The sequence below is a fragment of the Colletotrichum jinshuiense genome, chromosome 1 (genome assembly GCF_051148585.1).
Source record: "Colletotrichum jinshuiense chromosome 1, complete sequence".
Classification (NCBI taxonomy): Eukaryota; Fungi; Ascomycota; class Sordariomycetes; order Glomerellales; family Glomerellaceae; genus Colletotrichum; species Colletotrichum jinshuiense.
Window position 1 is genome coordinate 1,609,948 of NC_139302.1, and position 17,767 is coordinate 1,627,714.

The 17,767-nt window shown below is 50.2% G+C and overlaps 6 protein-coding genes across 6 annotated transcripts; 3 read left to right on the forward strand and 3 right to left on the reverse strand.

Annotated features, from left to right (window-relative positions):
• Positions 1–1,032: 1,032 nt before the first annotated feature.
• EsH8_I_000443 (cytochrome P450) lies at positions 1,033–2,726 on the forward strand (the record flags this gene model as incomplete). The annotated part of the gene is made up of 5 exons (XM_083267856.1): positions 1,033–1,242; positions 1,305–1,407; positions 1,469–1,537; positions 1,594–2,202; positions 2,305–2,726. The coding sequence occupies 5 exons, from the start codon at positions 1,033–1,035 to the stop codon at positions 2,724–2,726; spliced, it is 1,413 nt and encodes a 470-aa protein (XP_083118294.1).
• Positions 2,727–3,665: 939 nt separating this feature from the next.
• EsH8_I_000444 (cytochrome P450) lies at positions 3,666–5,391 on the forward strand (the record flags this gene model as incomplete). The annotated part of the gene is made up of 2 exons (XM_083267857.1): positions 3,666–4,363; positions 4,434–5,391. The coding sequence occupies 2 exons, from the start codon at positions 3,666–3,668 to the stop codon at positions 5,389–5,391; spliced, it is 1,656 nt and encodes a 551-aa protein (XP_083118295.1).
• A 470-nt stretch (positions 5,392–5,861) lies between these two features.
• On the reverse strand, positions 5,862–7,596 carry EsH8_I_000445 (cytochrome P450; the record flags this gene model as incomplete). Its single annotated transcript, XM_083267858.1, has 4 exons — positions 5,862–6,018; positions 6,084–6,256; positions 6,319–7,446; positions 7,516–7,596. The coding sequence occupies 4 exons, from the start codon at positions 7,594–7,596 to the stop codon at positions 5,862–5,864; spliced, it is 1,539 nt and encodes a 512-aa protein (XP_083118296.1).
• Positions 7,597–8,958: 1,362 nt separating this feature from the next.
• EsH8_I_000446 (uncharacterized protein) lies at positions 8,959–9,828 on the reverse strand (the record flags this gene model as incomplete). Its single annotated transcript, XM_083267859.1, has 1 exon — positions 8,959–9,828. One exon carries the CDS (start codon positions 9,826–9,828, stop codon positions 8,959–8,961), a length of 870 nt encoding a protein of 289 aa, XP_083118297.1.
• Positions 9,829–11,125: 1,297 nt separating this feature from the next.
• On the reverse strand, positions 11,126–12,735 carry EsH8_I_000447 (uncharacterized protein; the record flags this gene model as incomplete). The annotated part of the gene is made up of 3 exons (XM_083267860.1): positions 11,126–11,446; positions 11,542–11,788; positions 11,987–12,735. The coding sequence occupies 3 exons, from the start codon at positions 12,733–12,735 to the stop codon at positions 11,126–11,128; spliced, it is 1,317 nt and encodes a 438-aa protein (XP_083118298.1).
• Positions 12,736–14,006: 1,271 nt separating this feature from the next.
• EsH8_I_000448 (S8/S53 family peptidase) lies at positions 14,007–16,865 on the forward strand (the record flags this gene model as incomplete). Its single annotated transcript, XM_083267861.1, has 5 exons — positions 14,007–14,273; positions 14,354–14,838; positions 14,899–15,753; positions 15,810–16,167; positions 16,227–16,865. 5 exons carry the CDS (start codon positions 14,007–14,009, stop codon positions 16,863–16,865), a joined length of 2,604 nt encoding a protein of 867 aa, XP_083118299.1.
• Positions 16,866–17,767: the final 902 nt, after the last annotated feature.

The following is a 17,767-nucleotide window of genomic DNA, read 5'->3' on the forward strand; positions in this document are numbered from 1 at the left end:
TACGGTATTATTCATTTTGATAAAGATGCGTTTCTTGAGTCTCTGAACATATTTGAAGTGTAAAATGTTGTAAACTACCCGCCGATTTGCTATACACGCGTGTAGAATACTAGAGCCAAGGCCACACGGCCCATCTAGAGCAATCTCATATGCCCGCTCTCAGAGTCGACCTGGCCAACAGTACGCCTCCAAAATAACTGTGCCACCTCCCGGCAGTCTTTGGAATCTAGCTTGTTGCTCTTTCACAGGTTGCCTACTGGGTTTGGTATGGTTGCTACGCCCGAGTCGTCCTGTTTCAGCCACGCACAATATTAAGTCCAAGCTTCCATGCCTCATGCCGCAGCTTTTACGGAGAAGCCGTGGATCATTATCTCTATTGCCAGGACCAGGTTGTTCGCGCCGAGTACCCACCTCCCAGGTTCATTCAACCTTCACGACTCAAGGGGTTCCACTACGGCTTTCATCCCATAATTAAAGTTTCGCTATATAGAAACTCGTGTCAATCTGCCCTGGATCCCAGATATGTTGGAACGGCCGCAATGAGTTGGCCGGCTAAGCAACTCTAACTCGGTTTCGCATCCGATTTGCACGCAATCGTCTGATTGTGGATTTCTGCCATATTCGATGCGTCCAGGGTCTCAAGAAGGCGGAGAGGTCTTTCTCCCCCAGTCCGTTAGTATAGCACCGCCTTGCCCTCGCCTCAAATCATATTCTCAGGTGGAGTACCAACGAGCTATGATTTTGTTACTTTCAATATCTGTCATCGATCCCCTCAGTGTCATATCAGTCACCATTGATCATTCACCATCAAGTGCATGTCATCACATATCACTGTAACTGCTGACTTCATCCATCATGTCAACTTATGGAAACTCATCGACGTTTATGCCGTCTTTCAATGAGGCGAGCTGGCTCGGTGACAGGACATTCGACCAACTGTCATCGAGCCACAAGTTACTCGGGACCATCTTGATTGGCTTAACACTGACATGGATTTTGTCCCACTTGACGACAAAAGCAAACGACCTTCCAATGGTTAATGCTCCAAGGTTCTGGGAACCTCGGCTTCTGGTCCAACTGTCTTTTCTATTCAAAGCAAGAGAGTTGGTGGCAAAGGGACTGAAGCTGCAACGCGCATTCCGCATCCTGACTGATATTGGCGTCATCACGGTGCTACCATCGGAGTTCGCAGACGAAATTCGCAGCGACTCGCGACTGAGCTACCCTCAGGTGATAACGGAGGTATGATATGACACATAATTCATAAGTTTGGACTTCTGCTGACGCGGTCTGCTAACTCACAGAACTTTCATGCGCGTTTTCCCGGGTTTGAAGGGTTCCGTGAAGGCACCACAGATGCGACTCTGAGCCGTGACATTGCCAGAAAACATCTTACTCAGTCACTTGGTAAGAAACTCTGAATAACGATTCACAAGAATACATGCTAATATTTATTGCTGTGTTGAAGACAAGGTGACAGGCGCTCTTGCGGAAGAATGTACCGCTGCACTGCAAGACCATTTCCCGAATGTGCAAGGTATGATTCCAATGAACTCTTCTGATATGAACTAGAGTAACCAAAGTGAGCGATAGACTGGCAGGAGATCAACCTTCGAGAGCATGTGCTGTTGCTCGTGGCGCGCCTATCCTCACGTGTCTTTCTCGGGGAGGAAGTTACAAGAGATAGCGCGTGGATCAAAATAACGACAGAGTATACCACAGACGCCTATGTGGCTGCGAAGATACTTCGTCTGTGGCCAGCAAGTCTGCGTCCGATTGTCCACTGGTTTCTGCCATGCTGTATCAAGCTGCGGCGCCACGTCGCTAAAGCCAGAACCATCATCGTCGCTACCATCGAGAAACGCCGACAGGCCAAAGAAGCAGCCGTCAAGTCCGGAAGCCCTGTCCCAGTTTTTAACGATGTCATAGAATGGCTAGAACAGGACTCAAATGAGAAGACGAGCAACTATGACCCCGTCGTGGCACAACTCATCTTGTCGCAGGCAGCGATTCACACAACGACAGACTTGCTAACACAAGCCATCCTGGAGATTGCGGCTAATCCGGACATCATAGCGCCGCTGCGCGAGGAAGTCAGCCAAATAGTGGGCAAAAGCGGATGGAGCAAGGCGTCGCTCTATGAAATGAAGCTCACCGACAGCGTGCTTAAAGAGAGCCAGCGTCGGAAACCCCTCGCGATGAGTAAGATCCATCCTCTGAACAATCGAAATATTAGAAGAATCATTTCTCTATCTTGACGCTCTCCTACCTATATCAGTCCATGGACTAATACATATTTGCTAGCTTTCATGCATCGTTTGGTCCTTGAGGACGTTACGCTTTCCAACGGGGATAGGATCCCAAGCGGAAGCGTCATCGGCGTGTCAGCGAACAAATTATGGGATCCAGCCGTACATGAGAATCCGGACCAATTTGATGGATACCGATTCGTGCGCATGCGCGACAGCGCCGACAGCAAGCAAGCGAACCAGGCGCATCTTGTTAGCACCAGCCCGAACCACCTGGCTTTCGGTCATGGCAAACATGCGTGTGCAGGCCGCTTCTTCGCCGCACATGAGTCGAAGATGGCGCTTGCAAATTTGCTGCTGAGATACGATTGGAAACTTGCGCCGATCTCGGCTAACGAAAAGCCTGTCGAGTTTGGCCTGGTGCTTGTTGCGAATCCAAAGGCGAGGATATGTATTCGCAGACGGGAAAACGCATGATCGTTTCCAATGTTTTTAGGAGCCCGGACAGAAAGGCTTGTTAGAGGGGTGTTCAATTCAACAAGTAACATTATGTATGCTAGAACAGATATTTGGCGAGCAGTCTTTGAGCCGATTCATGCATCTTTCTATTATCAGAGTGCGGTTTAGCTATTGTTTCTCTGCACTAGATGCCAAAGACATAAGCAACTAACACACCAGGTATACGTTAGGATTAGCGATACTTATTTCCAGCTTAAGTATCATGTGTTTAAAATCCATAGCCCTCGTTAACCACCCGAAATGCACGAAGCTCTATCATTTATAACGTGGTGAAGAGGAGAAATGTACCGTGATGTCGTCAAATAAAATGATGTGCCTCAGTCTGCAATAAAAATAACCCCGTTGGTTGGAGTTCGTATTAACTAGCAGTAGTATGGATATGGCCGGGTACGATCAAATCGTGGCTGTGGCGAAGCAGCAAGTATAAGGAAGCATTAGAAAGACAACCATGCGTTGAGTGGAATGCACTTGAGTTGTTGCGAGCAATTCCATGTTTCAGTACCGGTGCTCTCTTGGCAAAGCTCAATATAGATAACCATGCAAAACTTTAAGCTGTTTCCTTTCTTGTGCTCTTAGTGACTCGTAATGGGCCTGTTGTCATTTCTTGCTCCCATACCCGAGACCGAAACCGACAGTTGAGCCACAATACAAAGTTCCCCCGTTTCAGGCAACAAATAGTCAGGGTCCAAGTTGTATCATAAGAGAAATAGGCGAACACCCGTATGCACTCATGGCGAGGTATAAGTGACATGTTCGCCTAATTATGGGCCAGTCTGGGTTAGGCAAGGAATCGGAGGTTAGGTCATTTCGACACTTTCGTCTGGTAGAACACCACCTGCTCGACAGACCCGTTGACATATCGCCTTCCTACACATTACCTGGGGCAACAAGTTCAAAATGGACGAGTTCGTTGTCAACATGTCTGACACAAGAGGTGACCAGGCAGTGATAGGGACTGGTCATGTCTTTTCAAAGGGCCTCGTCTATGTTTTTCTCGGCCTCCTCTCGCTGCTTGCCATGGCAATAAGCAGAATTTCAACCGTCGAACAGGATCCACGAGAACCACCACTTCTAAAGCCAGCGATTCCGGTCGTGGGCCACATTATCAACATGCTCTACAAAGGGGGAGGGTATTATCTGGAACTTTACAAAACGTCCGGAGGCAAGCTGTCGACTGCCACATTACAAATCTTCGGTCAAAAGGTGTATGTGATTGCCGCACCTTCCCTGGCGCAGGCGGCTCTGCGCACTCGCCAACTTTCTTTCGACCCCTTTGTCGTGCAGGCGAGTGACGGCTTGGTGCGTCTCAGCGCGAAAGCGAAAGCCCTCTTCGTGGATGGAACGCTTCTTCATGCTTTCTCCACCACTGTATCAACGGCGACGGCCCCGGAACCCATGCGTCGCATGACGGCGACGGCACTTGCAACACTGGCCGAAGATCTTAACGAGCTTGCCATCGGGGATAATCACCAACAGAAAGTGCCCCATCTGTATCATTTCCTGAGAAATCGCATCGCGGTGGCCGCAACTGATTCGCTCTATGGGAGAAATACGAATCCCTTCCGAGAGGATGGTACTTTGGTGGATGAAGTCTGGTAAGTTGCTTTAATAACCTCTTCAAGAGAAAGTCTTATCAGCTTGGCGAGTGGCTCTAACACCGCCTAGGATATTTGATGATGCATTAACCTATTTATTCCCCAACATTCTTCCGGCATTGGTAGCTCCGGCTGGGAACTCTGCAAGGGAGCGGCTTCAAGGCACTCTCGTGAAGTACTTTGAACGCTACCCACATGACAGCTCGTTCCCTGAGGACACGGCTGAGTTCACCAAGCTCCGAGCTCGCATCATCCGTGACTCCGGTCTTGATGACACTGATCTCGGGCGCCTTGAGGTGGGCATGGTTGTGGCTGCCACAACAAACAGCGCGCCCATGTTCTTCTGGTTTCTCGTGAGTGTCATATCTCGGCCAGAAGTTCTGGCAAGAGTCAGGAAGGAAGTCGAGCCCCTGGTACAGACTGAACAAAAGGGGGAGCCTGGAAACTCTGCAGGGCACGCTTCACCTCCCATGGAAAGCATTGCCACTCTTCGCGCGTCCCAGCTCACTGATCAGACAATATGTCCATATCTCAACGCGGCGCATCACGAGACGCTGCGCCTTTTTGACTCCAACACCGCGACGCGGCACGTTCTTGAGGACACAACTCTCCCGGATGGTACCCTTCTCCGAGCCGGGGGTATATGCCACATACCATCTGGCGTGGGGCATCGGATACCTGAAGCCTGGGGCGAAAGGGACCCTGAAGAATTCGCCCCGGAGCGTTGGCTCGAAACTCAGCCCCGCCAGACGGGATCCAAGGGGGTCTCCGCGAGGGCTGCTTATTGGCCGTTTGGAGGCGGAAAGCATCTCTGCCCAGGTCGCAATTTCGCGATCAATGAGAATATCACTCTTCTTGCAGCCTTGGTAATGGGATTCGACTTCGACGGTCTCAATGACGCCACAGTGCCCAAATGTCCGATCGCGAATCTTACTGGCCAGAGCGTCCCACCCCCTCGGAAAAAGGTGGAAGTCACTATTAGGAGACGGGAAGGTTGGGAAAATGTCAAGTGGCAGCTGATAAATTAGTAGGCGTCTTGTTGCCAGGGAGGCCGTATGCTGTGTTGTAAGATGGGTCGTCAATCACCACGAAACAACAGTCGTGGTTGTTTTAGCGTATGTGTTGAAATTGGAGTTATTTTAAGTAGATAAATTGACTATGTTGAATCATCAAATGCTTTTACATTCTCAAGATAAAGTAAGTCACAAAAGACCTTGCTGCTGCTACTGTTACCGGATGCGTTCACAGGTAAGCACAAAGGACCCAAACCCATAATTAACACTAACAAAAGACTTCAAGTTGTCGTCAATTTCTTTAGCTGGGTTAGAGCTCACTCGATCATTTAGAGACTCTAGTCATAACACTGATGAAAATGCAGTGTAGTCGGGGGTTTGAAAGTACGGTTCGGGACGCAAGTATCTCCTTGATGAAATAAACAACAATCTTGCTTCTGGGCATTTAAAATGGAAGGGAAGTTTATTGTCTCATTCAGTAGAGCTCAACGCGAAACATAAGTTAAGCGTATACGGAGCGGTTGCTTCTCGAAGAAACCGTACCACCTTTGGTCAAGCCAGTCAACCTGTGAGTCTTCCAATTCTATATCAAAATGCCACAGAATTGATGCCATGATCAAGCGAACTTCGTGGTAAGCAAGGCTACGATATGTGTCAACACGGAGGGCTGAGCTAGATCAATCAACGGATACTAAAGTGACACTTACCTTTTGCCTAGACAGTTCCTAGGCCCGTAAAGAAATGGCTGAAAGGCCTCCTTGTTGTCGTTTTTGAATCTATCTGGAGCATCAGGAAGCCAACGCTCCGGCGCGAACTCTATCGGATCTGAAAAGTTTGTTGCGGAATGGTATGCCGCCATATGGGGTATACCCACCGACGTCTTCCTTGTTCGTCAGCTCTGAATTGACTCCTTGCAAACCCAGCAGTGCTTTGGCAACTCACCCCTTCTGGAACCCATTTCCCACAAATGTTTGCCCCTCCCCTTTGCTTCACACGTCCCAGTGCTCCGGCGACGGGGGGATAAAGCCTCATGGTTTCTTCTATGCAAGCCTGCAGAAACTTCAAGCCCTGTAACTTCGAGATGGTCAAGTCATCTATCCCAAGTGTCCGTATCTCGCCCAGTACTCTTTTCATCTTTGCCTCGTTCTTGCACAGGAAGTAAGTCAGCCCGCTCAATAGACTCGCCGTTGTTTCCGATCCAGCTATCAGGAATTCGTATGAGCTCGAGTACATCTCTTCTCGTGAAATGTTGTCCTGCTCCGCATGTCGCTCGACCAGGCTCCAAATGTCACCTCTGTCCGAGCCGTTTTGAAGACGTTGATCAACTCGCTTGATGGCAAAGTTGATATGCTCTTCACGCATAGCCTTGATTGACTTTGGAATCAAGGGTGTGAGCAGTGACTCCAACAGAGGATAAGCACGCAGTATCAAGGTGTATCCTGAGTATCTCAGGGATTCTTCAATCAAGGAGACCCAGGGCACATAGCTCTCTCCGCTGAGCATTCCCAAGGATTCCCCAAAGGTGAGATCTGCCATGATGTCAAAGGTCGTGAAGGTGTACAGACGAGTAATCTCGAGGATGCTATCGGCGCTTCTGCTGTCCTTTCTTTGGCGTTCGGCAACTGCGTGAAGTTTGGCCATTAAGGTGTCAACATAGCCTTTAATTAGCGACTCCTGACCACGAAGAGCCCGGTCTGAAAAGGCGTGGGTGAAGATTCGTCGTTGCCGGCTGTGCCCGGCGTCATCTGCGCGAATGAGACCCCGAACATTGGGTCTGATGTCTGGACCATACATAACCAGATCCTTTGTGAAGGAGTCTTTGTCGCCCACGTGGAACCCATGAATGTCCTTCCACGCCCTTGAATCGATGTAGCTGAGCTCATCGGGACCGATGCGGACAATGGCGCCATAGCGGTCATGAAGGCGTTTAGGGAGAGTAGCGCCTTCGCCGCGAGTTGTAAAGTAAAGCCTGTGGAGTTTGGTAGCTGCCGCGACTTTTGGTCCAGGGTAGTGTCGCAGAGGGTGAAAGTAGATGCGGTACGTGATGATCCACAGCCGGTGCGTGAATAGCTATTAGTCTGGGATTAGCAAATCCAGCTGGCAAGGTTTGGGTATACTAATAAGCAGGGAAGAACGTACCAGCACAAGAAACGTGCAGATTGCTTTTGAAGTGGTCAGCGGCGGGGTAAGCAGCCCCGAAAACGCGATCTCGGATGCCATTCGAGCTCAGTGACACTGTGGTAATGGTTTCCCACAATGCTGGTCGCTTCGAAGGAGGCCTTCTATAATAAATATTCCATGCGTCTCAGTACTTGTATCCTTGACCTACAACAGTTACAGGGTCGCTCCCTGTCCTTTAGCTTTTATATATATTTATATAAAAATAAGGAATATAAAAAGAAAGGGCTGGGTTTAAAAATACCATCTGGACTATTTGAGTCGTGTAGACAGGCCCCCTGAAGTGGCACGATATGCGGGTTATCAAGAACGAGTTTAATTGGCAATTAGGGCCGATGCTTTAGGTACTGAGAATGAGATTCCCTATAATACACTAACATTTCCCATAAAACTAACTCTGAAAGTTTTGATACATGCCGCGACAACGTCAAGAGGCAGATAATGCCCAAAGCGGCGGTAAGGTATGCCAAGTTTTGGGATAACAACGATAGCGAGTCCGAGTCCGAGTCTGACTCGAGACGGCAGGCCCGTTTATTACACGCTCGGCCATTACTACATAGCCAGTCGGCAAATGGGTCCCTTTTTAACACTGCACGCAAAATGGAAACTATAAGATATTCTAACTGCCTATTTAAATGATCTCATCGTCTCTTCATGGAGAGTTGGCAAAACAACTCGGAGAATTGGGTTGGAGGTAGACCTGTGCCGAGGTGCAACGTTTGAGACTATGCAATTGAGATCGTCTTACTTTGCTTCGTCTACATTACTTACACGAAATTATGGCTGCATGCCTGGATGATTTGCAAACCCTAAGTTGATGTGCAGCAAAAGCTCAACTCTACTATTTGTTCGAGTGTAGGCAAGCTCCAGGAATGACACGCCCTTAATATACGATCAATCAGCGTTCACTTTTGCAGCAATAATAATTCAATAAGTGATATTATATGTAATTATTACACAGGAGCCTCCTGGATAAATGAGTGCCAAACTCTTAGGATTGGGAATTTCTGGACTAGGACCATTTCAATCTATGTGATGCATGACTTGGGAAACTGACAGCTATTGGTTGTGAAGACTTCATAGCACCCTATAGAATTTCTTCGACAATGTTCTTTGCCGATGATATTAAGTAGAGGTGGCTAAACTAGCTACATCCACGCACATTGAATGAACCTGATCTCGAAGGCTTCTGCAATAGGCATTGCACTAAAAGGTTTAGTTGGACCGAAGTCACGGACAGTATCGAGAATTAGACACGGAAAATACTGAGTTTTAATTTCTAATAGACGAAACGGCACTAAAGCTATACAAACTACCTCGCAATGGAGAAGAAATCCTGTCAGCTGAAACCCCAAACATAACACCACATGCCCGAGGCTTAATCTAACTCGACAAACGTGTCTTTCAGTCAAGAGCAGAAAGCACACGCGAGTATGTAACGGCATCGCTGCTACCTTCGATCCATACCGGGTTGATGTCAAAGTCTGAGGAGGGGTCCAGGTCAATGTCGTCCGCTGCCTGAGCGATTCCATCAACCCCGAATTCGCCCTCGATGTCCACCTGCAACTCCTGCTTGCTGCCACTATCCGAGAGGAACTTGCCGTCCAACGTCTTGATCTTCTTTGGCGTGACCTTGGTGAGCTGGTAAGCAAGCACAATCTCTCCGTCGATGGTCCGAGTCAACGACCGCGAAGCGGCGGTCGATCTATGGACCCCGCCGCCCGCGGACGCAGAGCTATCCGGCGACAACGTCCCGCCAACGTTGGCGCCGCCATTCGTAGTGCTGCCGGTATTGGCCCATATCTTGAGCCCCTTGGAGTACTTAATGCCCGTGATAATGAACAGCGAGGGGTTGGACCCCATGAGCAGCACCTTTTGCAATGCCGTCTCGCTGTTCCGTGCGATGCGCTCGCGGATATACGGCCCCACGCCGGAGAGCGTGACGGTCTCCAGATTGGCGACCTCGTACACGACCTCCAGGTCTCGGCCGTGGTCGGCGCCGATCGAGATGTGGAGGATTGACAGGAACTTTGCCCAGAGCTCGGCGCTCCACGACGACTTTTTGGTTTCGCGGAGGGACAGGTTCGTTTCCAAGACTTTTTGCATCGCATCCTCCGGGATGTCTCCTGGCGCGGCTTTGGACAGGGGGCCGGCGACCTTGTCATCCACTTCAAAGGGGCTGCCAAAGAAGTTGCCCAGAGTGATGTGGCCACCGCGCAGGGTGCTGAGATCGGAGAGAAAGAACGTCGGTTTTGGAACGACTCGGTCGGCCATGTTTTAAGAAATGAGACGCTCAGGAACACTGGTTGATGTTGTGCTAGACTGTAGGTAACCTTGGATAATTTACAAGTACTTTAAAACAGTGATGTTGGCGAGGATGTTTACACAATTGTGAATGACCAAAAGAAGTGAAGCGGGAGGCGACAGGCAAGAAAGCGAAGACCACCATTTCAATGACATATGACCATGATCAATTCGGTAGTTTAGCCCGCCAGTATGCCTGCACTAGAAATGCAGCCTAGCCAGGCTGTGTTTTGGTGCTGGGCTGTGTCAGACTGGTAGGGTTGCGTCCAATGGCAGGTTTGTCTCGGCCAAGGTGAAATGTGTAAATGGGTCGCAAATGACGGTGCGGACCATTTGGGGCGCCGCCGGTAAGCCGAAGTGATTTCAAGAATCACGGAGCATTTAGCTCTGGGTTTTCGCACTGTTTCTGCTAATTAAATGTGAATATCGGTGCAATAATGGATTGCAATATTGCAATAGATGGTATGGAGACTCACATTTTGGCGGTACAGCCCTCAGTCGCAACCTTTCAACAAGTCAAGATTTTCGTTCGTCAACATTCAACATGCATGTCACTGTTCGCCCGATTTCAAGTATTTCCCGCGTCAAATATAAAACAAGGAACATATTAAAATACTTTACCTACTCAATCGGTGCTTTTATGTGACTTCGCTAGAGCCTAGGCATGATTGCCGAACCACTGCCGCGGGTATGAATGATGCGACTGCTAACGTTCAAATCATATCCGGACTGTCTGATAATGTCTATTATCTCACGCATTCGATTATCTTTAAGTCTCAAACTACTAAACGAAACCATAATTGCCAAACTTGTTCAGAAACCAAGCGTTTAGGCTCTGGACGCAAGTTGACGTTCTCTGCCAGTCGGGCTCGTGCAGAACACCCGGTACCTTTCCATCTCATCATTAAGATTGGATTGAATTTCAACCCAGTCAATGTCGCGGCGCCCGGGGAACTCGTGTCGAGTTTCTAGCGACCCTGTGTCCGATTTCCATCTCGTTACCGGCTCTCTCTCGGATGGAGAGGAACTACGCGTGCGAAGGGCTCCACCCTCCGGTTGAGAGACTGAGAGCCCCCCCTGAGGGAAGGGAGGTAACTCGATGGAGCCCCAGTCTGATTCATTCGTTCTTCCGCTCAGAACGACATCGGAAACAGAGCGATGCATCCTCACCGATGAAGGACTGGCAAGACTTGGGCTGCGAGTGACGATTCCTCCGACCTCGAGCTTAGCGCCTGAGCCCTGGAGGGACCCAAAAGACTTGTCTGACTTAACGGACTGCCGGTCCGCCTCGTCGCTTCTCCCGCCAAGAATCATATCGGAAATGGAGCGCATCATCGCAAAAGAAGGACTTGTAAGGCTTGGGCTGCGAGTTCTCGAACCTTTGTAGTTTGGCTTTGAGACGCCTGAGCGATGAATTGTCGAGGGCTCCACAATCTTTGGAATCCCTTGCTTCTGTTTCATGGGTCTTGATACGGAAGAGCCAGGCGTGCCGCCGGTTCGAATCGTTAACCTTCTCTTCCCGAGACGCTTGATTGGGCTTTGGACTGGTGTTGGAAGCCCCAAGGACACAGTCGTGGTCTTTGCCTTGCTGGCGGGAGGTACGAAAGCCGACCATGCGAGATCCTGCAGACAGGTTGCGATGTGGTCCAAGTTACTGCCTTCCGAAGGTTTCAGCGCACATACGGGGCATGAAAGATCAAAGTTCGGCTTTCTCTGTCCGTGAGATGCCAGTATCCATGCCATGCAGTCTTCCGGGATTTCAACAGTCGAGGCGTGCTCCGTGCTTAAGTGGTAAGAGAAGGCGTCCTCTTGATCAAAGGTGGAGTTGCACTCCTGGCAAGTCCAAACCTTGGTACCATGGGAACTCAGGATATGGTTCTTCCAGTCGCTTTTCGAAGAGTACAGCTGGGAGGCCTTTGTGCAGCTGGGACTGATGCAAGTGAACGGGCAAAGGTCAGCTGCCATGTGTTCTTTCCAAGGGTCCGGGTCGGCCAAAAAAGCAGGGAGAATCCGAAAGCAGTAAGGACATTCAAATGCTCTGCAGTCATCGGGAATTTGGGGAGGATCCGGGTAGACGACTTTGGAACGTCTGGGCCATTTGGGTTCCTCGAGTTCGGGTCTCACACACGAGATCCTCTCAGGGAATTTATGGCCGCCCTCAGGGCGACCCTCGCGGGCTTGGAGAAATCGATGGCGTCTGATAAGATTGGCACGCATCAAACGCGACTTGACGCTTCCAAGCTTCAGTGGTGATCTCATCTGCCTCAGTAGTTTGTACTGATATTCCTGTATGTCCATGTCGTCCTCGGTGAAGCTGAGGTCCGCAATCCAGAGGCCTGAGTGGAGAATGGAACGACGAGCCGCAGCTGTGACGTTGACAACGGAATTGAAGGTATCCTCGGCGGCTGCCCTGGCCTCGCGCTCTTCCGATGATAATGGCCGGGTCGACTTTTTTCTTTCGGTCAGGAACAACGGCCAACCTCGCCGTTGGCCTTCGTCGCTTGCTGCTCCACTAGTCGAAACGGCTGAAGCTCCTGATTTGGGACTTATCCTGGCGCCCCCCGTCTCAGCCTCATGGAACCCCGACTCGGACAAAGCGGGCGACGTGGGCGCGTCATGAGAGGGGTTGCAGGCGTTGACGAAGATGGAGAGAAGGTCGAGCAGGTCCGAGACGACTGTGGCAGTCGGTTTCGCCATAAGGAGCTTATCGTCCAGGCTGTATCGCCCATCTTCCGAAGCCCCCGAGGCGGCAGACCATAAGTTGAAGTCGATTAGGCGCTGGTTAGCCCAGTCATCGCGGAAGGGCTCGTACCGATCGACACATCGAAGCAGGTTTCCGTGGCATTCAATTGAAGCCGTATAAATTGGCCGTTCCATTGATGCGCCGCAAGTTGAGCGTTGCGTAAAAGGGTGCTCTCCACTGTGAGGGTAGGAGATCACGATATAGTACCTATTGTGGGTACGGGCATGTGGAGGTTATGAGGATAGGCAGAGGGTCATGGTTCGCATGGTGGTACCAATGAATGCGTCAGGCGACGTCAGGCGGCCAGGCTGTTCCTTAGTATTTCCAGCTGATATCTCAGACAGGGCGTCCAATCTGTGGCGTGGACGCGTTGGGGCGTTGCTCCGGCCTGCCAGGCAGCAGTGGCGCCCGTTGCATGTCATGCGCCTCGACAGTCATTAGTTTGGGTGCCTGCATAGAGGCAGTCTTTTTTCGGTACGTGTTGGAGGATGCGACCTACAGACAATCGGTACACTTGGGAGCATGGGGAATTATAAGAAGTGCTAGCCCGTTGCCACTACGGTGTGGTGGCGTCAGTATTGTCTTTTGGGGCTTAGACTCCTTGCCCAAGAAGCCGGCGCACGCTGCAGGGAGGGTGTGATGGATATCATCAATATCACACTGCAGACTCCTGCGCCTATGGGACGCACAGCCCCCTCTGATGATGGTGGGTTTAACAAGAATTTGGGGAACAGATTGGAAAAAGGGGGCTTTTTCTCTGCGTGGAAAGTTGTCGAGCTGGTTTTTATCCTGAAAACTCGCTGACCTATTTCAACCAGCATCATAGACTCCGCATCATACCATCTTGTAGCTGAGGCGCATATACCGGTATCGCAGGCTAAAGAAGCAGAGATATGAGGACGACTAGCGTGGGGCTATAGGAATACCCTGTCCGATGATCATGCATGCACACCACTGTCTGCGGCTGAGCAGGTTAACCGGCGCATCTCCCGCCCTTGTGCCCCCTCGGATAACTTATCATCAATTAAAATCCCGATAACACCGGATCGTAGGCCAGCTGATCAGGCGGATCTTCTTTGGTTGCCGAGCCTCATTTTCCAAAGTGGTCGACAGATCAAATCAGCGACCTTACTCGTACCGTTCGCACTCAGGTGTCTCCGCGAAGCGCCTCCGTCGAGAGACAGGTTCTCACTCGTTTGGCGCTTTTGGCTTTAGTTATATCGGCAGCAACTGGCCGCCACCAGAGGCGCGCCTCATCCCCAACCGCAATCCGCCCCGGTCGGGGTCTCCAAAACCAAACTGCCGTCGCTGGCGGTCTTGATCTGTTGGTTAGTTGGAAAGACTCCCTGAGATCAGCAGGTGGGATGTCTGACTCCGTTCGTATTCTAACTGCGCAATCGACAGAATGACTTCAATTGATAACGGCTCATCATTTTCCAAGGATGATGTGCATCTCGCCCTCTTGACCTTAGGCTTACTGGCTGAAAGATGCTCTGCAACAGCAAAGTCGGGCTCTCGTAGTGTCCGCATCCTCCAACGCAAGCTTTTGGGGGATCTAGCCGCCGAGCTGATCAACCACTCGTCAAAATTAAAAGAGTATCAAACCGGCAGTGAGGTACTACGCATTTTAGAGTGTATGGAGAATTTCTTAACTCCAACTTCATCTAACAATGTGAGTCTCCATTCCATCTTCATTCAAGTCATCGGATGAGGATTTTTCCCCATAGATATCTAATTACCGCTTTCTCTTAGAGCACTCATGCAAGTCGTGAAACCGGCCGGTTTCATTACCTACGCGCAATCACGACACCAGAAAATAATTTTGAGCTGGATGCCTTTCTCTTGTCAAAAGACGACGATCAATTGAGACGCATGATCGAGGCGCTGTCATTCACGACGGAGGTGCCGAGAACAGAGTCACTGTGGAGGTCTCAAGGACCTGCTCCGACCGTGCTTCCATCTAGGTGGCATTCTCGTGATTTTGAAACCAGTCTTTGCTTCAGCTTGGATTCTCATACTTCGTGCTCTTGTGGAAGGGTGGTTGCCGAAGACGAGGATCATTTGCGTCGACTAGCTATTCGCTGCCCTGAAGAAGGTCGGCTGCAGGGAGACCCGCGTCTAGTATCCTTTCGAGTTATGATGGGGCTGTCCTCCATGACACAACCCCTACTTTCTCGACATGAAGGAACGGCAGAATCTCTTCATGCATCAAATTTTCATGTCACTAACATGCCTGGGTAAGGAACCAGTTCACCGCCTACTCTGTACCTATTGCACCGCCACTGACTCTAGAACAGGCTTTCGGCGCACATGAATGAACTTGGAGAACATATACTCCCTGCCAGCGGGCTATTGTGCAAGAATCTTCACGGAGGGCGGCGTCGATACTCAGACTTTCTCATTTATAATGACGGCAGCGTCCCACGTTTATGGGATCGGTCCTCGCCCTCAACACCAGGGGACGATTGGCCCCTCCGAGTTTATTCGCACTCGTTGAAAGACTTGATGCAGGCGGAGCAGTGGTCTGCTTCCGCTGGGCGAGATATAAGACTAGCCTACATCTTTGCTCTCGCAATATGGCAGTATTACGACACTGAATGGATGCCGTCTCCTTGGACCAAGGAGCAAATAGAGATTGTCAGTGAGCTTGGAAGCAACGACTGCTACCCTTACATCAGACCTTCTCTATGGGGTATTGGTGTAGCGGGCCACGGAACCCCGGAAGAGAGGTACATCCCTGGGTTGGGTTGCTTCTATCCCAAGATCATGGCCCTAGGTGTTCTGATGGTCGAGTTATCCAAGGGCCCAACATATGGTGGGCCTGATCAATCTAACATGACCGACCAGAGAATTAGAGACAACCTAAATTATTTCAATCGTTTGCCCAGCTATAGTTATAGTTGGAACAGCGACTATGTAGACGTCATACGGAATTGTTTCGACAGTTCTCTATTTCATGGTACAGTCGATGCAGAGTCACGCCAACACATCATCGAGCGGGAAATTGTCCTGCCGTTGGAGAGACTATATCGGTACGGAGTCCGTAATGAGCCGGTAGTCAGGCATGTTGCTGAAACTAAAACGAATACTCCAACGACAAACCAACCACCGCCCCTACCCGAGGTTTCAATGACGTCTATTGAGATAGCCTTGTAAGGAAAAGCCAGATCCTTTGATCTCTTTGCCCACGAATCTGACCTTTTGCTAGAACACCCGAGGAGGACTGGATCAAGACACAATTTAAAGACGTCCAGTCAATATTCACATCGCCTAACAAACCTCAGCAAATCAGAATCGCCGTGTTTGACACGGGATGCAGCCCCGAAGCACCTCACTTCCGCACACAAAAACTACATCGGAGGAATGTTGTATGGCGCGATTTTGTTGAGTCCAACAACACGCACGAATGGAAAGATGAGGACGCCACAGCTCACTCCCTGGGGCATGGTACTTCTATCGTATCGTTGCTTTTGAACCTGGTTCCCAGGGCCAAGATTTACGTTGGCCGGATTGCACGGACGCGGCAAGACTTGGGCACGGCGGCGGCGAAGCAGCGAATCGTGCAGGTGAGTTACAGCAGCCAAGGGATCCGTTGCGCGAATATTATCTAATTCTACCATCTCAGGCCATCAAATGGGCGGTCGAGCCGGAACAAAATGTCGACATTATCAACCTCTCATTCGGTTTCGACGACGAGGTCAAGGGCATTTTCGACGCCATCGCGGAGGCCATCAGAACCAAAAATCGAAATCTACTAATCTTTGCGGCTGCGAACAACCGAGGCAATGAGCCAGAAAAGTTTCCGGCCTCTGTGCACGAACATGTAATATCAGTCCGGGGCGCATATATGAGCGGTGCCCCTGTTCCGGACTACAATCCCAGGCCAACGAGGAATACGAGACCGCAGATGTTCTGCACACTGGCCCGCGACGTCCCGTGCGACTTGGAAGGGAATACAATGTCTGGCTGTTCCGTCGCGACACCCATCCTCGCGGCGACTGCTGCACTTTTTCTGCAATACGCATCTTGCATTATGGCGTGGGATCATATGGTCGAAGACCTCGAGCCATGGAGAATAAAAGCTCTACACGAGAAGGACGTAATGGAGGCGTTGTTTCGTAAGCTCGGCAGAGAGATGCAGGGGGATACTTGGTACGTGCAGCCTAGGGACCTTTTCGATGACTTGGGAAGGGGGTTTAGATCCTTTAGGCACACAATCTTGGGGGTTGTCAGTGATCTCCGAGCTAGAGACCTAGATTCGTAATAATTTCAAAGGATGTTTTACGGTTTCAAAATATCAGTTCGTGGTCTGCTAGAGCTTCAACCGCTAATTTTCCACGTTTGGCGAAGTCGCGGAACCTGCAACTTTTGCACCATCGGGCAAGGGGACAAGAGGAAGGCTTGGAGCTGAAATCGTGTCACCCCATCCCAAAATCTGACTGCACGCCCGTCCACTTTAAATAAACGTAATTTCCTCATTGGTTCGGACAGGGGGTAAGTAGCGTAAGTGCATTACCGGTACCATCGCGGCCGTCTGCAGTAGCCAGCAACCCTATTGATCCTTCCGAAGGTCGAATGGGGAAGCTCGATGCCAAGGAATTGCATCTTCCAACTGAGGATTCATACCTCGGTGCCCATCCTATCGAGAGAGGCAGTTATGCAATGCTGCAGCTAGATGCAGACAAAGTCTATACTTTCTCTTCTTGAGGATGTAAAATCTAATACCGTTGGCTAGACATGTTTTCCTCAAATCTTACATCTTCTGGGTTTACCACAGTCACAAAGCGGTGGGTCATCTGTCATTATTGGATTTCAGGTTGTGTGGCAGGCGCTGACCCCCCTTCTTGTAAGCTGAAGAAGAACAGCGTCAGCCTGGAGAATATGCAACACAATTTGGTGGCCATAGTAACGGCAATGGAATTTGTTTGCCCAATTGGTTTCAACAACAGCACAGTGACGGAAGGTCTTGGACAGATGCTTTAGTGTCCCTGACAGTTCCAGCAGTCCGGTCTTAGGTTACAATTAGTCTAATTACAGCAACCCACATGGTTCAACACAAGCTTGTAAACGGTCTCTGGAGAGACCCCAACTCTGTGGAGCTGCAGCACGGGCTTGTTCCCAAAGTTACCGATGAGGCTCCTGGAAACGCAGGGATTGCCCTGAATG